Genomic DNA, 22,136 nt, shown 5'->3' with positions numbered 1-22,136 from the left:
ATTAGTTTAAATTAGGCTCATATGTGGAATAATCAAGGGTATCAACAAATGACTCCCATGCTATTTAAGAATTAGAATAAGTGACAAAAGGAACAGACTATTTCTTTAAAAAATTAAACGTAAAATCTGTATTGATGGGTTTGGGTAAACTTATTTTGAAGAGTTGATAGACAGCATATGAATTTGTAAAACTCAGTTGTGGAAGCTCAAAATATAATAAGTGGGTGGTTGTTGCACACTGGCTTCTGTTTGTGACTGCAGAGCCCTCTCAGCTATAAACACGATGTTATTTGGGACTGAGCTGTGTTTGGAGAATGTACTCAGGACATTTGGTGACTTTATAGATATGATGTGGAGTTTAATTTTTATATTAAAAGATGTCCTGGCAATGCTATATTAGCTGTTTCTCATACTGGCTGGAGAAGGAACTCAGCCCAGATGGAAAGAATTAGGGTAAAAAAGTGTGTTCATTTATTTGTTTCCCCCAAGAAGCTGAAACCCCAGGAAGTTGACTGTGGGTAGTATTTTATCTCTTCTAGCTACAGGAAATGAAAATATAGAAAAGAGAATTGGGGACCCTGCTGAGATGTCTATTTCCAGGCATTGTTCAGTAACTTGGTCACATTTTTTCCTCTAATATCGGATTTTGCTTTCCACTTGTGGGTGGTAGTTAAAAAAAAAAGAAAAAAAAAACTTTATGAACACAAATAAGTAATATAATGTGCGTTTAAGAGTAATTTTATCTGAGAAATAATTTTTCTTCTTCAAGGTGTATAAAGGTGTATTATAGGCAGTAGTTTTTACATTACTTTGACAAGACATCAGTAAGAGTAATTTAATATAATCTTCACAAGTATATTACATGGATGACTTTTGTCTTTATGGTGCTTTTAGGTCTCTTCCCAAAAATAGTCTAAACTTGATTTACGTACATCAGGAGTTGACTTTGCAGGGCACGGAGGATACAAGACCAGTCGTGCATTAAGTACCTGTTTGTCATTGTGAGAGTTCAGACATGAACTAGAACCAATGGCCCATTAAATACCCACTCTTGTTGTTTAAAGCATATTCTAGCTTTGAGAAATAATTGTTAATACAGAATCTTGTAGCTGAGCCAAGGACTGGAATTCCTGTAACTCTAGTCAGAGCAGAAGCTAAGTTAAGCGGTTGTGTTCAGGGGTTTTTTGATTCTGCTCCACTGGAAAGTCTTGTCTGGAGAGTAATTAGGAAGAGGGGAAGCCAAGAAATAGCATACTTTGCTTTTTGGTGTGTGTGTGTTTGTGTGTGTGTGTGTGATTATAAGTTTTCCATGTATGGTAGTATTGTAATACTTTCTGAATTATAAATTATATTTTTAAGAAATCTAGAAGGGTGGGAGGGGTGAGAGTAAGGAGGTGATATATGTATAATTATGGCTGATTTGTGTTGTTCTATGGCAGAAACCATTATAACATTGTAAAGCAACTTTCCTCCAATTTAAAAATAAATTTAAAAAAAAAATGTTGCTTGATAAAAGAGTCACAAATGTTTTCTATGAGAAAGCATTTTGTTTTGGGGCTGTAAAAGACTGAAAGCAATTCTTCCCATATACTAATGATAGATTTAATGAAAGAGAAGTCTTCCATGTAAAAGCATTATAGGTATATAACATAGGTATATAATATAGGATGGAAGATATATCATAGGTTAAAAGTCTCATTGTCAGAGAGAATTCACTGAGATACAGTAATTTTCAATTTCCTCTTTAAAAGACAGAGCTAAATTTTAATTTAGAGGGTACTTACATAAAAATTTCAGGAGTAGCTTTAGAAACCAATTACGAAGGATTTTTGTCTTAAGCGTTTGTGTGTCTGATGTGAGATGTATATAAATGCTCTAAATTCTTTTCCTTCCTCTGGATTTTACTTCTCTCATATTGTATTGATGGGTGCTTTGTGTGGGGGGAAAATTTCTGCAGATGTTCCCTTTCTTCTCGGTTTTTTTGTTTTATTCTCTAAGATATGTACAGTTTTGCATGTTTACTTGCCTGAATAGTCCAAATCTAGCAAACATCACAGTAGTTAATGTGTATGGAGATAGGTACTTTTAACCATTCTCTACTGAACACACTGTTCAAAGATTATATTATTCTCTTGGTTATTTTCCTAGAGGAAAAACTCTTGGGATGAAATAAAGCTATTAAGTGAGGTTGTGTTTGTGTGCTCCAGGGTTGGGGAAGGTGGAAGGATTAAGAACTTTGTGGGGGGTGGGGAGAGTGGGCCTGTATACATACAACATTTTAAAGCTAGTTCAAAGTGCATTTGAAAACCTAAATATCTATAGGTATTTTGTAAAGGAATATTGGTCTTCCCTGGTGGCTCAGATGGTAAAAAATCTGTTTGCAATGCAGGAGACCTGGGATCGATCCCTGGGTGGGGAAGATCCCCTGGAGGAGGGCATGGCAACCCACTCCAGTATTCTTGCATGGAGAATCCCATGGACAGAGGAGCCTGGTGAGCTACTGTCCACAGGGTCACAAAGAGTCAGACACAGCTGAGCAACTAACGCTTTCACTTTCTTTCTAAGGAACATTGGGATAAGAATATTGGTTCATATTCAGGCAAATTTGGCCTTGGAGTACAGAATGAAGCAGGGCAAAGGCTAATAGAGTTTTGCCAATAGAACACACTGTTCATAGCAAGCACCCTCTTCCAACAACACAGAAGAAGACTCTACACATGGACGTCACCAGATGGCCAACACCAAAATCAGATTGATTATATTCTTTGCAGCCAAAAATGGAGACGCTCTATACAGTCAGGAAAAACAAGACCGGGAGCTGACTGTGGCTCAGATCATGAACTCCTTATTGCCAAATTCAGACTTAAATTGAAGAAAGTAGACCACTAGACCATTCAGCTATGAACTAATTCAAGTTCTTTACGATACAGTAGAAGTGAGAAATAGATTTAAGGGACTAGATCTGATAGACAGAGTGCCTGATGAACTATGGACGGAGGTTCGTGACATTGTACAGGAGACAGGGATCAAGCCATCGCCAAGAAAAAGAAATGCTAAAAAGCAAAATGGCTGTCTGAGGAGGCCTTACAAATAGCTGTGAAAAGAAGACAAGCGAAAAGCAAAGGAGAAAAGGAAAGATATACCCATTTGAATGCAGAGTTCCAAAGAATAGCAAGGAGCAATAAGAAAGTCTTCCTTAGTGATCATTGCAAAGAAATAGAGGAAAACAATAGAATGGGAAACATCTGTGCAAGAAAACTAGAGATACCAAGGGAACATTTCATGCAAAGATGGGCTTAATAAAGGACAGAAACGGTAGCGACCTAACAGAAGCAGAAGAGATTAAGAAGAGGTGTCAAGAATACACAGAAGAACTGTACAAAAAAGATCTTCACGACCCAGATAATCATGATGGTGTGATCACTCACACTCACCTATAGCCAGACATCCTGGAATGTGAAGTCAAGTGGGCCTTAGGAAGCATCACTACAAACAAAGCCAGTGGAGGTGATGGAATTTCAGTTGAGTTATTTCAAATCCTAAAAAATGATGCTGTGAAAGTGCTGCAGTAAATATGCCAGCAGATTTGGAAAATTCAGCAGTGGTCACAGGACTGGAAAAGGTCAGTTTTCATTGCAATCCCAAAGAAAGGCAATGCCAAAGAATGCTCAAAGTACTGCACGATTGCACTCATCTCACACGCTAGTAAAGAAATGCCCCAAATTCTCCAAGCCAAGCTTCAGCAATATGTGAACTGTGAATTTTCAGATGTCGAAGCTGGTTTTAGAAAAGGCAGAGGAATCAGAGATCAAATTGCCAACATCTGATGGATCATTGAAAATGCAAGAGAGTTCCAGAACAACATCTATTTCTGCTTTATTGACTATGCCAAAGCCTTTGACTGTGTGGATCACAATAAACTCTGGAAAATTATTCAAGAGATGGGAATACCAGACCACCTGTCCTGCCTCCTGAGAAACCTATATGCAGGTCAGGAAGCAACAGTTAGAACTGGACATGGAACAACAGACTGGTTCCAAATAGGAAAAGGAGTACGTCAAGGCTGTATATTGTCACCCTGCTTATTTACTTAAATGCAGAGTACATCATGAGAAACGGTGGGCTGGAAGAAGCACAAGCTGGAATCAAGATGGCTGGGAGAAATATCAATAACCTCAGATATGCACATGACACCACCCTTATGGCAGAAAGTGAAGAAGAACTAAGGAGCCTTTTGATGAAAGTGAAAGAGGAGAGTGGAAAAGTTGGCTTAAAGCTCAACATTCAGAAAACTAATATCATGGCATCTGGTCCCATCACTTCATGGGAAATAGATGGGGAAACAGTGGCTGGCTTTATTTTTCTGGGCTCCAAAATCACTGCAAATGGTGACTGCAGCCATGAAATTAAAAGATGCTTACTCCTTGGAAGGAAAGTTATGACCAACCTAGAGAGCATATTAAAAAGCAGAGACATTACTTGGCTAACAAAGGTCTGTCTGGTCAAGGCTATGGTTTTTCCAGTTGTCGTGTGTGGATGTGAGAGTTGGACTATAAAGAAAGCTGAGTGCCGAAGAATTGATGCTTTTGAACTGTGGTGTTGGAGAAGACTCTTGAGAGTCCCTTGGACTGCAAGGAGATCCAACCAGTCCATCCTAAAGGAGATCAGTCCTGGGTGTTCACTGGAAGGACTGATGTTGAAGCTGAAACTCCAATATTTTGGCCACCTGATGCGAAGAGCTGACTTATTTGAAAAGACCCTGATGCTGGGAAAAATTGAGGGCAGGTGGGAAAGGGGACGACAGAGTATGAAATGGTTGGATGGCATCACTGACTCAGTGGAGATGAGTTTGAGTAAACTCTGGGGGTTGGTGATGTACCGGGAGGCCTGGTGTGCTGTGGTCCATGGGGTAGCAAAGAGTCGGACACAACTGAGTGACTGAACTGAACTGAACTGAATTAGTGTTCAACAGGGCAATAAACTGTAACCTTAATGTTATCTTCTCCACTGGACAGAATTTATTTACATCTCTGCTCAATAAAAATCCACAGGTTAAAAAAATGGGGTAATAGACATTCACTAGTGATAAATAATAACAACAAATTGAACCTGTGGGTAACTGCATGATTAAATACATCAAGAACCTAGTTAATAAAATCCCAAACACTAAAATAGGATCAGTATTAATTATAAATGTACATTATCCTTTCAGCAAGTAATTGCCTGAGAAGTTTTCTTTGTGGAAGATTTTGACAGTCTAAATAGTAGCTGTTGTGTTTTGTTGCTGTTTCGGGTTTGTTTTGGTTGTGCTGGATCTTTGTTGTGGCACGTAGGGTCCCTAGTGGTATCATGTAGGCTCTGGAGTGTGTGGGCTCAGTCATTGTGGCATGCAGGTTTAGTTGCCTCATGGTTGCAGTATCTTAGTTCCTCGACCAGGGATTGAACCCATGCCCCCTGCATTGGAAGACAGATTCTTTACCACTGGACCATCAGGAAATTCCCAGTAGTAATTTCAAGCTGTCATTTGGGATAGAACCTTAACCACCTTCTACTACTTGTCTGCTTCAGAGACTGTGAAGGACTAGAGATAGTTCTACATCGCAGATAACAGCAAGAAAGTGATTGCAAGTAAAGCTAACGTTAAATGAGCACTTTCTCTATGTCAGCCAGTGTTATCAACACTCTAGGTAAATCCCACTTACCCTCACAACAACCCTCTGAAGTAGACTGTTGTCAGCATTTTATGGGTTTATAAGTAGATATATACAGTTTTAAGTAAATACATCAATATTAAAAGATAAATTTATATCATGATGGCTTCCCAAGTGGTGCAGTGGTAAAGAATCTGCCTGCTAATGTAAGAGACCCCAGATGCGGGTTTGATCCCTGGCTTGGGAAGATCCCCTGAAGGAGGGCATGGCCAACCACTCCAGTATTCTTGCCTGGGAAATCCCATGGACAGAGAGGAGCCTGGCAGGCTACATTCCATGGGATCATAAAGAGTCAGACATGATTGAGAGCTTTTACACTCCACTTATATCATGATAGATGATGAAATGATGCAAAGAGCACATAAGACTTACTTAGCCGATCAAATATACCCAGGCTGAACTGAGATTTGAGTCATGGAGGTTTGTCACCAGAATATATTCTTTTAATGATGACACTGCATTACCCTGGAGATCAAATATTTGGATTGCCAAAGACATGAAAGTTGATGGAACAAGAAAATTGATATATGTAGCTTTTCTATTCTAGAAGCTGCATGCTACATTATTTAAGCACTACACTAAATTCAAAAATCTCATAGTCAAATGCCTACTATTAACTTTCTCAAATATGAGACTTTGATCAAATTACTGATCTTTTACAACATACTTTCTCCTTCTGCGAAATAGTCATAGATATTTTCAACCCTAGCTGTCTTTGATTTTGTTTTATATAGAGTTATCATTGTATTAATGAAGGAGAAGAATGGATAGTAAGTATACAAGTGGCTGAAGCTTCAGGGTTATGTGGGTGAAATCTGCCCGGTTCAGCATCGGACAGCTCCAGCCCAGTTCTACCTGACTTAACAAGGGTGGAGGTTGTAGACGAGAATCATCATAGACCCCTTCCACTGATCTCATTCCTGTTTCTGTTGTGACCTACTAATAGCTCAGCTCCTATTGGAATGATTTTCAAGGCTATCGGTGGTATTATTATAATAACAGTGAAAGTGAGTGAAAGTGAAAGTCGCTCAGTCATGTCCAACTCTTTGTGACCCCATGGGCTGTAAAGTCCATGGAATTCTCCAGGCCAGAATACTGGAGCAGGTAGCCTTTCCCTTCTCCAGGGGATCTTCCCAACCTAGGGATTGAACCCAGGTCTCCTTCATTGCAGGTGGATTCTTTACCAGCTGAGCCACAAGGGAAGCATTCTCAACACTATGCTATTTTCAACACTTTTAATAAATAACCACTGAAATGCTCCAAAGCATCAATGATGTAGTAAAAGGTGGTCACAAATGCAGAAGAAATATTGGAATGTTTAATATTCATTAAATACAGAATCTTTAATATTTATCATATGTTCTTAATACATGGAGTCTTTAATATTTAGCCAATGTTCTTACACTTCCTGTTGTTGATGTTCAGTTGCTAAGCTGTGCCCAGCTCTGCAATGGTAGCACGCCAGGCTCCTCTGTCTTCCCCTGTCTCCTAGAGTTTGCTCAAATTCACATCCATGGAGTCCATGATGCAGCCAATCATTTCATCCTCTGCCGCCCACTTCTCCTTTTGCCTTCAATCTTTCTCAGCATCAGAGTCTTTTCCAGTGAGTTGACTCTTCACATCACGTGGCCAAAGTATTGGAATTTCAACCTCAGCAACAGTCCTTCCAGTGAATATTCAGGGTTGATTTCTTTTTGGATTGACTGGTTTGATCTCCTTACAGTCCAAGAGACTCTCTCAAGAGTCACTTCCAGCACCACAGTTTGAAAGCATCAACTCTTTGATGCTCAGCCTTCTTTATGATCCAACTCTCATACCTGTACATGACTACTGGAAAAACACAGCTTTGACTATGCAGACATTTGTTGGCAAAGTGATGTCTCTTAGGGACACAAAATTACAGGAAAACTTGCCAGAGATTTTTCTGACCATACCTGAAATCTTGAACATAATAAACTTAGTATTTAATTTTGCATTATAACTTATCCATATCTTATGTTGATCCAGAAGCATCCTTCACGGAATCCTAAAGAAGGACCAGGTTTTAGGAATTATCTTCCTTGTCCCATCATTTATACTTCATAGATGGGCTTGACAAGATTTTCTCATTCCCCATATCCCCCATCTTTTAAAAAAACCTGACAGTAGATTTTCTGCTAGAGTTATGAAATAATTAATATAGGTATGATGTATACAGATATATATGGTAGAAACTTTGTTGTAGAGGAAGCACCATGGATAACCTATATCATTTGTTATTTACAGCAGATCTTTATTAAGCTTCTATTACCGATGCGTTAGGCATGGGGAATACAAAACTCAATCCAACTTATCCTCCATTAACTTACAGTAAATTAATACCGTTTTAGTAGCAAAAAAAAAAAAAAAAAAAAAAAAGTTTTATTTGTCTTAGGACCTACTAGGAATGACAGCATTTCAATGTAACATTCTTGCAAATCCTGCAAGGTGATTATTCCAGTTCTCATTTTTACAGTGAGAAAGTGGGCTTGGAGAAGTTATGCTGAATTGCTCAGAGTCAGAGGGCTAAATGCCAGCGCTGGACACAGGCGCTGATCCGTCTGGTTCCAAGTTTTGTGCATTTTTTCCATGAATCCACAGAGTATAATTTGCTTTGATCACAATCACACACAATCCCCTCTCAGCCAGCTATGACAGCCTGACAGGTTTATTTTCGAAGGTTCAACCCAGTGATTGTGGAGGGAAGGAAGCCCATTCTCGAGCTGTAAAGAGGTGCTGGTGAAAAGAGGTTATCCAGCTGTGAAATGGGGATTCGGAGCTTGTTTGCTTGGCTTATTCCTGCTTAAATGTGTGTGCACCAATGTTCATCACAGTGTTTTAAGTCTCCATTGAGTTACAATAACATGGATTTTTCTTTCTCTATTTCAGGTATGGAAAAATCGTATCAACAAAGGCAATCCTTGACAAAAACACAAATCAGTGCAAAGGTATGTGTCAGGACATCTGTAAGTGGGCTCACACCTGTGTCTCCCACCGATGGCTCCTGCCAGGCGAGGTCTGGGCATCAGCTGCGTGAGGATCTGTGTGTACAGTATATGGCAACCTGTTTACAATGATGCCTGGGCTTTGATGAGTAACATTGCTCATTAATTTTTTTTTTCATTAACAAACAAAATGAAAATCACAAATCAGAAAAAGTATCAAATTGCTTCAGCGTAAGACTAAATTACTTCCTAACAACTCTGGGTTGTCTGATTTGAATGATATCATCAGTGATGCAAATTGATTTCCTATATAAAAATGAGGAACTCTGGGGAAAACTTTCCATGCAAAACACATTTTCATTTATCTGTTGTTTAAGGCTTTAGCTCCATTGTTTGACTAGGAATGGATTCACTGGTGGGCCCATTGTGTCTAAGCTTCAGCTGTAAGCATCTCACGGTATCTCAGAATTTGTATCATATCAAGGCCTTTTCCTTTTCCTGGAAATATTTCTGAAGTTATTTGACTGTATCTGTGGCTCATGTATTTTTCATGTCTGGGAATCCATACTCTTTTAAGGGTGGCATTCATTTATTCATGAAATCTAAATGGTCTCTCTTGCTTGACTCCGTTTTTACTGGAAAATTGGAATGCTTCTTGTAACATGTGTTATTTGCTCTTTCTCTAATCCAGTCATTTTTATAATACCAACATCAAGAAATATGTTAGATACAAGGTCATTCTAAACATTGCCCCTCTTTCTCATACAAATGTAATGTATACAAATTTTTGGGACATTTAAATGCTGCATATATATCCTGACTTAATTGGAGAATGGTCAGATTCAATTCATCAATTAAAGAAAAAGTGGCATTCCTTTTCTCCTATAAACTCACAAATGCCCTAGGAATTTAGCTACTACAAGACAAAAAGTGGTAAGACAACATTTCTATCATCTAATAGCTCAATTTCTAGTTGAAAATGAAACTACCAAGAAAACCAAGAAAGTAATCTTAATATATGTGTTAGGATTCGGAAGCCTAATATATGTGAGAGTATAGCAGAGATGGCTGCAATACAGGAATCCACAAAATATGATGAGAGGAGAATATGAGGATTCCCTTTTGGAGAATGAAGTTTGAAAAGGCAGAATGAATGGGCCTAGAAAGGTTGATGTTCAGGAGGAAGAATTTCAGAATGTAATTGAGCAGACTCACATACCAGAAATAGAAAGATGCCCCAGTAAGGGTATCATTAGAAGGAAGGAAGGGGTCAGGATTTTGGAGGCAATTTTAGAGTTATCCTGAATGTTTTGAACTTAATTGTCTGCATAACTGTTGCTTTTTTTTGAGCAGAAATGATATGATTTTATCTTGAGTTCTAGTTATTTTGCCAAAGCAAGTGAAACCGAGTTACAAAGGGGAGGAAACTGAAGGCAGAGAGAAAACAATGCAGATTTGAAACACATAGATGACCAGGAAAATGAGGAAGGTCCTCCAGGCACTGGTAGAGAAATGGAAAGGGAGCTACCATGAGTTTTCAAGGGGAGAATTAGATATTTTCTATGAAGGTGAAAGGACACGGGCAATGAAACTCACATGTTGAACTGCTGTGATTGGGGAGGAGGGCTGTGTCAATGACTGAGGCAGAAAGCCCAGAAGGGGTATGAGTGAGTCTTGGGGAGAAGTGCTGAGCTGATGTATCAGGTGCCCTGGTCTAGAGGTCCTGGGGTAGCGTCCTTGAGGGAGAGGTCAAGGCAGAGCTACAGGGAAGCTCAGAGTTGCTATGGTTACCGTAACCAAGGGAGCACAAAGGACAGCAAAGGGTCCTTGGAGGGGAGGGGATGGAGTGGGGGGCATGGTGTGGGGGCTAAAAACAGCCTTGGGTGATGTATACGTAGAGTTGGGCCACGACTGTGAGTAACTCTCCACTGTCATCCTGTGGGAAGCATGTGTGTGTGAGAAGCATTAGACTGTTAGTTATATTGCTTCCAGACATGCCTGCCTGATTCCCAAAGTCTTTGGGTTAAAAATATTTGTGGGAACAGGCTTCCCTGGTGGTTCAACAGTAAAGAATCCATCTGCAGTGCAGGAGCCTCAGGAGACATGGGTTCGATCCCTGGGTCAGGAAGATCCCCTGGAGGAGGGCATGGCGACCCACTCCAGCATTCCTTCCTGGAGAATCCCATGGACAGAGGAGCCTGGAGGGCTACAGTCCATGGGATCGCAAAGGAGGCGGACACTACTGAAGCAACTTAGCACACACGCACTCGTCTATAGGAGCAGAGAACATTGAGGCACCCGCCTCAGGCAGTCAGTTATACTGACTGAGCCCCTCTCAGACAGGCAGATGCTTCACAGACAAGTGAGTCCTGCAGACCACAGTGGATCCCGTGACATGTCTGACCCTTGGAGTGGTCTACATGAGGGGGCCTTCCACTAGGCAAAGGTTTGCTCAGAGTGCAGGCAGCTCTGGTCAGTCTACAATACTGGGGACAACAAAAGGCTTGATTGCTAACCTGGAAAAACCGTGTTCTTGTACTGTAATAACAAGGTTTGAAGAGGAAGAAGATGTAGCTGAAATGGATTGTCAGAGTTCCCATGTGCAGTTATCTCTTAATTCTGGAGTTCTTGATCTGGACAAATGCTGTGGGTATCCTTCTCTGAACCCCTAAGACTCCTATCCACATTACCCTCTAACTGCTTATTTAATTGCCTCTGTCTCTCTCCAAAGAGACCTTTTTAGTCAATGAAGACAGGACCTGTGTAATCTAGAAAATGTTATCTTCGGAGCAGCGAATTGCAGGGGAATGTGTCATTGTCTATTGGAAATACTTGAAAAAAATATTAGAACATGTCTTTGTTTTAAAGTCAACTTTCTGGGTGTGTTTTATAATGATTTATATCATTTTTATATAATATAAAAATTTTATTTTTATATCAAAATTTATCATTATATAAATTTATATCAATATATAAATTGATATAAATACATCAAAATTTATATCAGTATAAATTTGCAAATGCTCGCTTTAAACACATAAATACATAAATATTGAGTTTACTGTTCCATAATATTTTTATTCATAATCATGTGGATGTAAAAAGTAGTTTTGGAGAATACGTGTCTCAAACATAAGCACTGATACATTTGGAAGGAGAAAATGAGGGTGAGGAAAGGAGAGGAGAAAGGGAGGAAACACCTGGGGACATCATTGAAGGGAGGGTAGGTAAGGAGAATTTTATGAGAGGTAGATCTTTTGTCTTGAGGCTCACATGAAAAAGTTAGGGTGATCATGTAGTCTAAGACTCCAGGGGCCTTTTCTGGCCTCAGTGTTTTTAGCCTGTGGATGGCAGTGATAGCCAAAACTCAACTTTCACCAAGCACATGATGAGGTGGGGGGCGGGTAGCCTAAAACTAAACCTTCATTACAGAGAGGTACTGCTGCTACCTCCATGTTTGGGGAAAAATACTAATATAATGATATTTTTGAGTCATATTTAGAGTATTTTGTTTTTCAGAAAAATGGCCCCTAAAATAGTTACAGATAGAAACTCCTTAAAATTGGAAATGAGAGTGCAATTGCATTTATGGAAAATAGTTTATAGTTGATGTGTGCAGGCGAGTTGCTGAAGTTGGGAGGAAGGTCACTGTGACATTCAAAGAGTTGATGGGACAGACCCCAGAGCAGCACTGAAGTATTGATTTAAATAGCCAAGAATTGGAGCAGGTGTAATGTTGGAAAAATGGACTGATCCTAAAAGTACTTGTGGAGAAATAGTAGGAAAGATACCAAGAGTTTGAAGACCATTGGGAACATGAAGGCATGTTGGTTATAAACTGCTGTGATGTGGGATTCCAGTTGAAGACTTGAGGTGGGAGGGAAGCTATTTAGAGTTAGGAGCAACAAGGACTCCCCACTTACACATCCAATGAGAGAAGGGATGGTAGGGGGAAAACACATTTGGGAGGGCTACAAAGGCCCTGTGTCCCCAGGATGAATTAGTTAGTGATTGGAAAGATACAAATTAAAGCAGTGTGCAGTGATCGTTTACATCCACTAACGTTGCAGACATAACTTGCAGGCCCTCCAATGCTGGACGCTGTGAAACTGATTCACCCCTTCTTTATTTGTTGAGCTCAGTCACTCAGTCATGTCTGACTCTTTGCTACACTATGGACTGTAGCCCGCCAGGCTCCTCTGTCCATGGGGTTTTTCAGGCAACAATATTGGAGTGGGTTCACTTCAGTTCTGTTCAGTTCAGTTGCTCAGTCATGTCCGACTCTTTGCGACCCCATGAATCACAGCACGCCAGGCCTCCCTGTCCATCACCAACTCCCGGAGTTGACTCAAACTCATGTCCACAGTGTTGGTGATGCCATCCAGCCATCTCATCCTCTGTCGTCCCCTTCTTCTCCTGCCCCCAATCCCTCCCAGCATCAGGGTCTTTTCCAGTGAGTCAACTCTTCGCATGAGGTAGCCAAAGTATTGGAGTTTCAACTTCAGCATCAGTCCTTCCAAAGAACACCCAGGACTGATCTCCTTTAGGATGGACTGGTTGGATCTCCTTGCAGTCCAAGGGACTCTCAAGAGTCTTCTCCAACACCACAGTTCAAAAGCATCAATTTTTTGGCATTCAACTTTCTTCACAGCCCAACTCTCACATCCATACATGACCACTGGAAAAACCATAGCCTTGACTAGACAGACCTTTGTTGGCAAAGTAATGTCTCTGCTTTTTAATATGCTATCTAAGTTGGTCATAACTTTCCTTCCAAGGAGTAAGCGTCTTTTAATTTCATGGCTGCCATCACTATCTGCAGTGGGTTAAGACCATGCTAGTTTGGTAGCATCTTTTTAAAAAGTCAATATGAAAGAGCAATCAGAGATGTACTATGATGTTAGTGATTCTAGTGAGATGTTGTCCCAAATATTATATTCAGACATATTTTTAAAGATGTTTTATATGCTGATGCTTAGCACCCCTTTATTCTATGAGAGCAAATATAGGAAAACTCTGATTCTAGTGTATGGAGCATCTACTACTGTTCTGTGGCCATTGTTGAGAGGACTAAACTATGGCACACCATGGGATTGTTTATTAGAGGAAGTTAAATGACTATGGAAGAACGTAAAATCATGTGTTTGGTAAACATGGGGCTATGAAATATTTGCTCACGGTTGGGCTTCCCCAGTGGCTCAGCAGTAGCAAATCCGTCTGCAATGCAGGAGACGCAGGAGATATAGGTTCCGTCCCTAGTGGGAGGATACCCTGGAGAAGGGCATGGCAACCCACTGCAGTATTCTCGCCAGGAAAATCCCACTGACAGAGAACCGTGGTGGGCTACAGCCCATAAGGCTGGTTGCAAAAACTCGGACGTGACTGAAGTGACTGAGCAAGCATGGCGTGTTACTCGTGGCTACGTCTGTGGTGGGGCCAGAATGCATGGTGTGAACACTGCCCACTTTGTAGCCTGGTGACCTGTGGCCAGTCTTTCAACTCTGCTGGGTGCCTCAGTTCCCTCATCTATAAAATGATAACAACAATAGGGCCTGCCTTGATCATCAAATGGGCTTGCCTTGTGGCTCAGCTGGGAAAGAGTCCGTCTGCAGTGCGGGAGACCCGGGTTCGATCCCTGGGTTGGGAAGATCCCCCGAAGAAGGGAAAGGCTACCCACTCCAGTATTCTGGCCTGGAGAATTCCATGGACTGTATGGGGTCACAAAGAGTTGACATAACCAAGCAACTTCCACTTTTCACTTTGATAATCAAAAATACATGGATAATGTTCAACCATACCTCATATTGACTGTTTCCATAAAACACTGAATATTAAGCAAAAAAAAGTTTGTTATTAAGGTGATAAATTATTATTAACTTTACACTTCTCCAAATGTGTTTGTCTTTTCAGGCAAAAGCAAAAACAAACAAACAAAAAAAAACAAGCAAAAACAGCTTTTGGAAAAATTAAAGTGGTTTCAATTATATTTCCAATATTGTGACTCTTTCTGTGATTTCTGAGTAGTGCATAACTATGCTTGTTTATTTTTGAAAAATAACATTAGCTGAAAATAACTGAATACAGAGAGAATGTATTTTTTTTCCTTTGCTTCTTTAATGAAAAGGTAAAAGAGTTCTTCTTGACCATTGCTTTCTTAAGGAAAGAAATGGAAAGGTGTCTGAGGCGACATTTTAATTTAGTTAATTACGATTCTTGTTTTTACTTTTGGCTCTGATGGGTGTTCGTTGCGGTGTGCAGGCTTTTTCCAGTTGCAATGTAAGCTGGCTTCTCCTGTTGAGGCTGCAGACTCAGCAGTTGCTCTGTGGCATTGGATCTTAGTTCCCTGACCAGGGCTTGAACCTGTATCCTCTGCATTGCAAGGCAGATTCTTAACCACTGGACCGTCAGGGAAGCCCTGGGGTGGCTTTTTTAAACAAATTAAACAAATCACTAAGGGCCTTGAGCCTCTCATAAGAAAATGAAAATTGGATTTGGTCTTCTTGGAGACATTTGCTTTTGAATCATTTGCAATGTGGCCTCCCGACTTAGGCTATGCAATCAAAACCAAGTATTATGAAGACAGGATTTATTGATTTTGTTTTTAAAGATATGATGTGAATTCAGTTTTTCATGAGCTGATGAAAGCAATGTATGAGATGGTACATGCACTGGTCTCCTTAGAGGTGAAAAGAAAAGGCCTCAAAATTAATCTTGAGATATTAACCAAATTTTAGACACTTCCTGTATCTTAGCATCAGAAAGAAAGGTTGTTGTTCCCGTCCACACTGCGTCACCTCCCACCCCAGGTTCTCTAAGTCTGTAAGGTAGGCAGGCGCAGATAAACACACTCACTCGATTCTGGAAGGGGTCTCGGGGAACCCTTTCAACATAACCTCTCATTTTCAGGATTGTTCTTTCTTGGGCGGTGGCTGCGGCAGCTTTCATTCTGTATAATATGGCAGCATAAAACAAAACAGTCACCAGCAGGCCCAAATGACCAGAAATTGATGAACAAAGCAGGCCGCAGCTCCAGATGGAGAGTAATGAAAAACAGACCACAGTTCATTCAGCCACTCAGACACCAGGACCCAATAAGAGCTGTTGTACAAGTCACAGAGATCCGCATGGCTTTGTTTTCGTTTTTTTGTTTTTCCCCATGTGTTTTCCTCCCGGGTCCAGTGTATTTGCTAATTTAAAAAAGTCAAGGGAAATGAAATGAAAGAAGCCATTGAAAACAAGGTGTAAATCTTCCATGAATTGACTTGTCTCTGCCTTTTCCTGCTTTTTAAGTTTGGCTTCCTCTATACCACCCCGCACCCCTGCCAGCCATTTTTTTCCTGACAGGCTATGTGTTTAGAGCAGAGGGAATGAGTAATGGATATTCCATAGAAAGTTTCCATGCTTAATAGCCAAAGGATATAAGAGCCATGAAAGTGTGCCAAGCATACCGACTTCTAAGAGCTTGAAATACTCCCTTCTTGTCTTTGTTGTCACAGGCTGGTTGAATTATATTTATGGAAGATTATGTTGCCTTTACCATTTCATTGGACCCCTAAAATCAAAGTTGAACACAATAATCCAAAAGTTCTGAAATCATCCATGAAGTTTATTCATTCTTTATTAAATGAAACCGTAAATTGTTATTCTTCTCTAAAAGAAATAATTCTGCCTACTCGATTCATTTGTACAGAGAGGGATAGAACCCACCTATATTGTTTCTGGGAGGGGTGTGAATAAATCCATTTAGCAGTTCTAGATTCATAACTGTGTTACCTGCTTTTTAAACGTATTTCTGGGGACTTCTCTGGCAGTCCAGTGGTTAAGACTTCATCCTCCAATGCAGGGGGTGTGGGTTCAACTCCTAGTCAAGGTGCTAAGATCCCACATGCCTTATGGCCAAAAAGCCAAAACATAAAACAGAAGCAATATTGTAAGAAATTCAATGAAGGCTTAAAAAATGATCCACATAGAAAAATCTAAAAATGTTGAAAAATATTTTTAAAATGTATATAAAAGTATTTCTTGGTAACTAAGTATGAGGCGGTATACATGAACAAAGTTGGAATTAATTCATTTTATTTACTATTTAATTTTCTCCCTTACTTACTGATGGGGAGTATTTATATAGCAAGTGGGGAAAGTGTAGGAGATTTGTATTACACCCCATGAACTCGGATGGGGGAATAGATGCTCTATTTTGTCATATTTTTATGTAGCCTTGGTCTCAGGTAGCCTCAGCCTGCTTGGAGTGGGGTTTTGGTTCCCAGCCAGAGATGCAGTCCAGGTCATGACTATGAGAGTGCTGAATCCTAGCCACTAGACCAGTGGTAAGCGACAAGGCCCTGAGTCTTTGACTTTGCAGAAAAGACTTCCCACAAAGATGGAAAGTAGTGAAGCAAATAAAATATTTATTAGACAGAAAAAATGAAAACAAAAACATGAGTATGGTACATGTAGATAGACACACATGTCTATCCAGTCTCCATGGGCAGACTCAAAGGGTCTGTGCCCTTGCAGTGGTTTAAATTACTTTTATGGGGCATTTCTTCCAGTTTTCCTTTTGATTTGCCTGGTTCAAAGTCCATATTTGCTACATCCCAGGATTCTCCCGTGTGTGCATGCATCTTTTAGCCAAAATAGAGACTACCACAGAGCCCTCTTAGGATCACTCCCCTTTGACTTCCAAGGAGCCTACTGTGCGTGTCTCCTGATTTCTAGAAAGAGAAATATGTGGTTCGGGCAAGAACCATCCTCCACTCTTAATTGTCCTGCTGTTCTCGTTTTGGAGTTTCTGTCCATGGGGAATGGATCTCCAGTCACTTTACTTGGGTTGGGGGTGAGAGAACATCTACCTCCTGCCTCCGTCTTTGCAGGGTATGCAGTAGCCCCTACTGAGGGACCAGTCCTAGTAAGTGACAATGACGTGCACCTGGGTGACATGTGTATGCGTAAGAACCATTTGATTTCCAGGAAAGAGCATACCTACGTCAGACTGGTCCAGCAGCAAACTTAACAAATAAAGGAAGAAGCTAAACACCATGCGAAGCCTCTTTTCTACTACCTGTTGCTTCCCCAGTTCAGCGCAAACTAAAGTAAACGCTGTGAAATATATGAGTCTAAGGAATCACATCTGAGAGTCACAGGCTCCTTCCTTGGGGTGAGACCACAGTCTCTAGAGCAAGGAGCCCAAGAAGCAAAGTGACTTGAAAAACACGTTTATTTCATTTTCAAATATTGGGACTAGGTTACCAAAAAAAAGATGAAAACACTTCTGTTTAGACACCCGCGTTTCCCATTTCCCTTCGGGATATGAAGTGTTTGATTTTTTGCCTGCACTTTTGTGAATTGTACTCCCATCTAGCCCAGTATTAATTTTACAGTCAGGCACAGATGCTCAGTATATGAACATATATTGGCTTCCTTTGTATTGATATTGAGTTTGGTTTTCGTTTCAGAAAAAGTTAGTGTAGAAACTTTGGTAATTTCACTCAGAATTTTCCTATAGGTACCTTTTTTTATCAACATGAGAAATTTTCATCCTGGGCTTCATTTGAGAAAATTCCAATGTTTATCATCTTAAAGTCAGAGTTAAGAGACAACGCCTACCTTGAGGGTAAATGGTCGCCGTATGTTGTTTCCAACCAGACAACTGAAGCTAAAGACACTTCTCCTGTCAAAGATAATCCTTCCAGGGGACTTCCCTGGTCGTCCAGTGGTTAAGATTCCAGGCTTTCAATGCAGGGGCCATGGGTTCCATCCCTGGTCAAGGAACTAAGATCCCATATGCCACCCTGTGACCAAAAAAGTCTAAAGATAATCATTCCAAACTTGCTATTCTCAGTTCAGTATATTCAGTATTTTAGAGGGTCCTTTTATGAAAATGATGATGATGTGATGGTGCTGTGTTAACTTTGAGAAGTCTTTGAGATAAACGTAAAGCAAAATATCTACTCATGTTCTGGGAGTCATGCAACTGCACATTTTTCTTTAAGAGTCTTATAGCTCTATGTTTACTCAGTATTTGCTTATAATCACCATGATTATATATATTAGGCAAAAGAAATCTCTTCACCAACATTAATAGGTAACATTGCTGTTTTGAAGTATAAATTTGTACTTGGTATTATTTAGTATCCTTACCTATCTCCCTATCTGTTTTGCATATGAAGAAATTATTTTATTGGAAAAATATAAATAATTTACATGCAGTTTAAAATGGCTTAAAAATAAAATGGTAGCCTATATGGGAAAGGAATTTGAAAAATAATAGATATATGTATATGTATAACTGAATCAGTCGGCTGAAACTAACAAAACACTGTTAATCACCTATACTACAATATAAAATAAAAATCACGAGTTTCCCTGGTGGTCCAGGGGCTAAGACCATGCTGCCAATGCAGGGAGCCTAGGTTTGATCCCTGGTCAGGGAACCAGATCCCATTTGCCGCAACTAAGAGTTTGCCTTGCTGCAATTAAAGATTCTGTGTGCTGCAACTAAGACCCAGCACGGCCACATAAATAATAAAATAAACACATACACACATACATAGATAAAATAAAAATTAAGAAGTAAAATGGTAGAGTTCCTTTGCTTTCAGCCATAATCTGAACATGACTGTCACAAACCCACATCTTACACTTTCACAGAAATCCTTTTGTTCAGATATCCTGTTTGTTCTCCTGCTCCTGTCTTTCAGTTTCCGGTGTTTAGAGTTTGATATATGTTGAGAGAGATGTAAAATGCTCATTCTTCTTACCTCTGCTGTGTGTCAGTCATTTCCTCCATAATTCACCTTCCCAGGAAGTCCTCAGTGGACTCTCCCCATGCTGTTTACACACTTTACAAGCCCACCTCCTCTGAGCGCCTTCTGTGAGCAAAGACATTATACCCCTTTATCTCTTGGGCTTTTGTGATTAGTGGGTATCTTCATCTAGATTATAAACTCCTCAGGCTTCTTGTGGGCCATACTTTCTACTGCCGAAGTGTTGATGAAATGGGACAGTTCAGAGTGGTCTTAGATCCCAAGGGCTTTATCTTTCTCTCTGGGAGCCTTTGATGTCACATTAATGGAAAGAATGAAAATGGTTGAGTATGTATTCCACAGGCCTGTAAAGATACCGAGGGTACCGGAGACATAACATACACACATCCCCCAGTTGCTCTTTAAAGTGAAACTGAAAGTGAAGTCACTCAGTCGTGTCTGACTCTTTGCGACCCCATGGACTGTAGCCTACCAGGCTCCTCTGTCCATGGGATTCTCTAGGCCAGAATACTTGAGTGGGTAGCCTTCCCCTTCTCCAGGGGATCTTCCCAACCCAGGGATCGAACCCAGGTCTCCTGCATCGCAGGTGGATTCTTTACCATCTGAGCCATAAGGGAGGTTATTGATACCTATGAGAAAAAAGGTATTTTCAAAATTATACAGAGCCCTGATTGTAATGTGTCTGGCAGTTCTGCAAGGTAGATTTTTCTGTGACCTTGGACTTGGATTTTTTTTCTCATAGAACCATATTGTCAAGAGTGCTTACTTATCTTACATTAATGCAGTTCTGTGTACTTTTGAACTGTTCAAGGAATGTGTGCTTCATGAATTGACATGTGTTTATTAAGACTGGCATTTTTAAATTTAGTTTTCTTTTTTAATTAATTGAAGTGTGGTTGATTTACAATGTTGTGTTAATTTCTGCTATATATTACAGTGACTCAGTTACACACACACACATATATTCTTTGTTATATTCTTTTCAATTGGAGTTTATCCCAGGATATTGAATTTAGTTCCCTGTGCTACACAGTAGGACCTGGTTGTTTATCCAAGAGACTGGCTTTGTTTATAGCAAAAAGTGTAAGTACTTAAAGGACTTTTTTTCATACTTTTTGGTGATGGCTATATGATAGCCCTCAGGATTTTTCAAGGCCTATAAACCTGATGTCTTTGAGGAAAAGTGCATTCCGTCACAGTGGCAGGTGGTGGAATTCATTCCTAGTTGGTAGGTTCTGAAAGGAAAAAAGAAGTGTGCCTTTGTTCACCCTTTGTCACGATGTTCACTCTGTAGCATGGTTGTACAAGTTAAGAGGTAAAGGAAAAAAGCTAAAGATTCTTGCTTCCTTATCTTCCTTAGCTTTGGAACCATAGTAAAAGCTTAAAGTAAAAGCATAGCTTGTTTACGGGATGGTGAACAGTCATTTGATTTGATGCTTGCCATTGTTCTCCTTGACTTAATGATTATTCATGTCTTTCTTAAAATAGCTATTTTTCCTTTTCTTCAGTAAAGGAATGAGAACTCTGGAGTAGTAAAGAGAAAAATCCATGCACATGACTGAAAAAAGTACTGAACTATAAAAACTGAAATTGAATTCGAAGGATGAATGTATCATTTGTTATGATTCTGTAAGTGGCTGTAAGTGGGCTCACATGTCTCTTTATCCGTAAAATATTGGTGATATAAGGTCTCTATTTCATAGGATTATTTTAAAAACCAGCTTGGTTTCCCCTGTGTGTTTTGAAATAGAAAATAGCAAGGTTTGCATTTAATTTGTACTACTTCTTTTAGAAAATGGCAGTTTAATTGCTAGGCATCTGAATAGACCTACTGGTCATTAAGTTGACATTAGCCCTGGGTTGGAAGAAACCTGTATTCATGAAGCATCTATGGGACACCTAGTCTGTGCCGCTTTTGAAGATACAATTTCTGTCAAGAAGAAATAACAAAACGCTTAAGCTGCAGATATAACAGCTGTTCACATCCTCGGGGCTTGTCCACTCTGGGAAAAGCAGGAGCTGAAACAAAAGATTTTAGAGAAGCCAGTGCTAAAAACCACACGAGGCTTTGGGCTTAAAGTTGATGTGAAAAATAATGATGTTTGAGATTGTACTAAATGAAACCAAGTGGCAAAATTCCAAGAGACACATCCACCCACATTTTTAACCCCTTATTACTCAAAGGTTCTCATGAAATGTTTTTGAGTAATAAGGGGTTAAAAACTAGAAAATTCTTTAATTTCATATATACAATATAAAAATTATGGCTAGTACTATATTTTTCATGGAGAAGCAAGTGATGAAATTAAGAATAATTTGACATGGAAAGCTATTTGAATTTAATTTTTTAAATAGAAATTACATTATTTAAGGTGAACAACATGGTGATGCAATATGCATGAATGCCATGAAGTGATTACTATAGTCAAGCTAATTAATGTGTTACCTTATAGAGTTGTTCAGCCACTCCGTTGTGTCTGACTCTTGGCAACCCCATGGACTGTAGCATGTCAGGCCTTCCTGTCCTTCACCATAATCCTGGAGTTTGCTCAAACTCATGTCCATAGAGTTACCATTTGTCTGTGTGTGTGTGTGTGTGTGTGTGTGAGAGAGAGAGAGAGAGAGAGAGATGAGGGCGCTTGAAATCCACTCTGTTAGCACATTTTCAAGATCCAGTTCTGCAGGACTAACTATTT

At 39.9% G+C, this 22,136-nt stretch overlaps 1 protein-coding gene across 14 annotated transcripts in view; it reads left to right on the top strand.

The window, feature by feature from the left end:
* The window catches only part of RBMS3 (RNA binding motif single stranded interacting protein 3), a 1,027,957-nt gene that overhangs the window by 478,616 nt on the left and 527,205 nt on the right, over nucleotides 1–22,136 (top strand). For all 14 annotated transcript variants that reach the window (XM_043442422.1, XM_043442434.1, XM_043442432.1 and 11 more), the window contains one exon: nucleotides 8,619–8,677. In XM_043442422.1, coding sequence (XP_043298357.1) covers nucleotides 8,619–8,677 — 59 coding nt within the window. The remainder of the gene's footprint in view (nucleotides 1–8,618; nucleotides 8,678–22,136) is intronic.

This window comes from Cervus canadensis, chromosome 22, assembly GCF_019320065.1.
Source record: "Cervus canadensis isolate Bull #8, Minnesota chromosome 22, ASM1932006v1, whole genome shotgun sequence".
Classification (NCBI taxonomy): Eukaryota; Metazoa; Chordata; class Mammalia; order Artiodactyla; family Cervidae; genus Cervus; species Cervus canadensis.
Note: the sequence above shows the minus strand (reverse complement) of the source record. Positions and strands in the feature narration are given on the sequence as shown.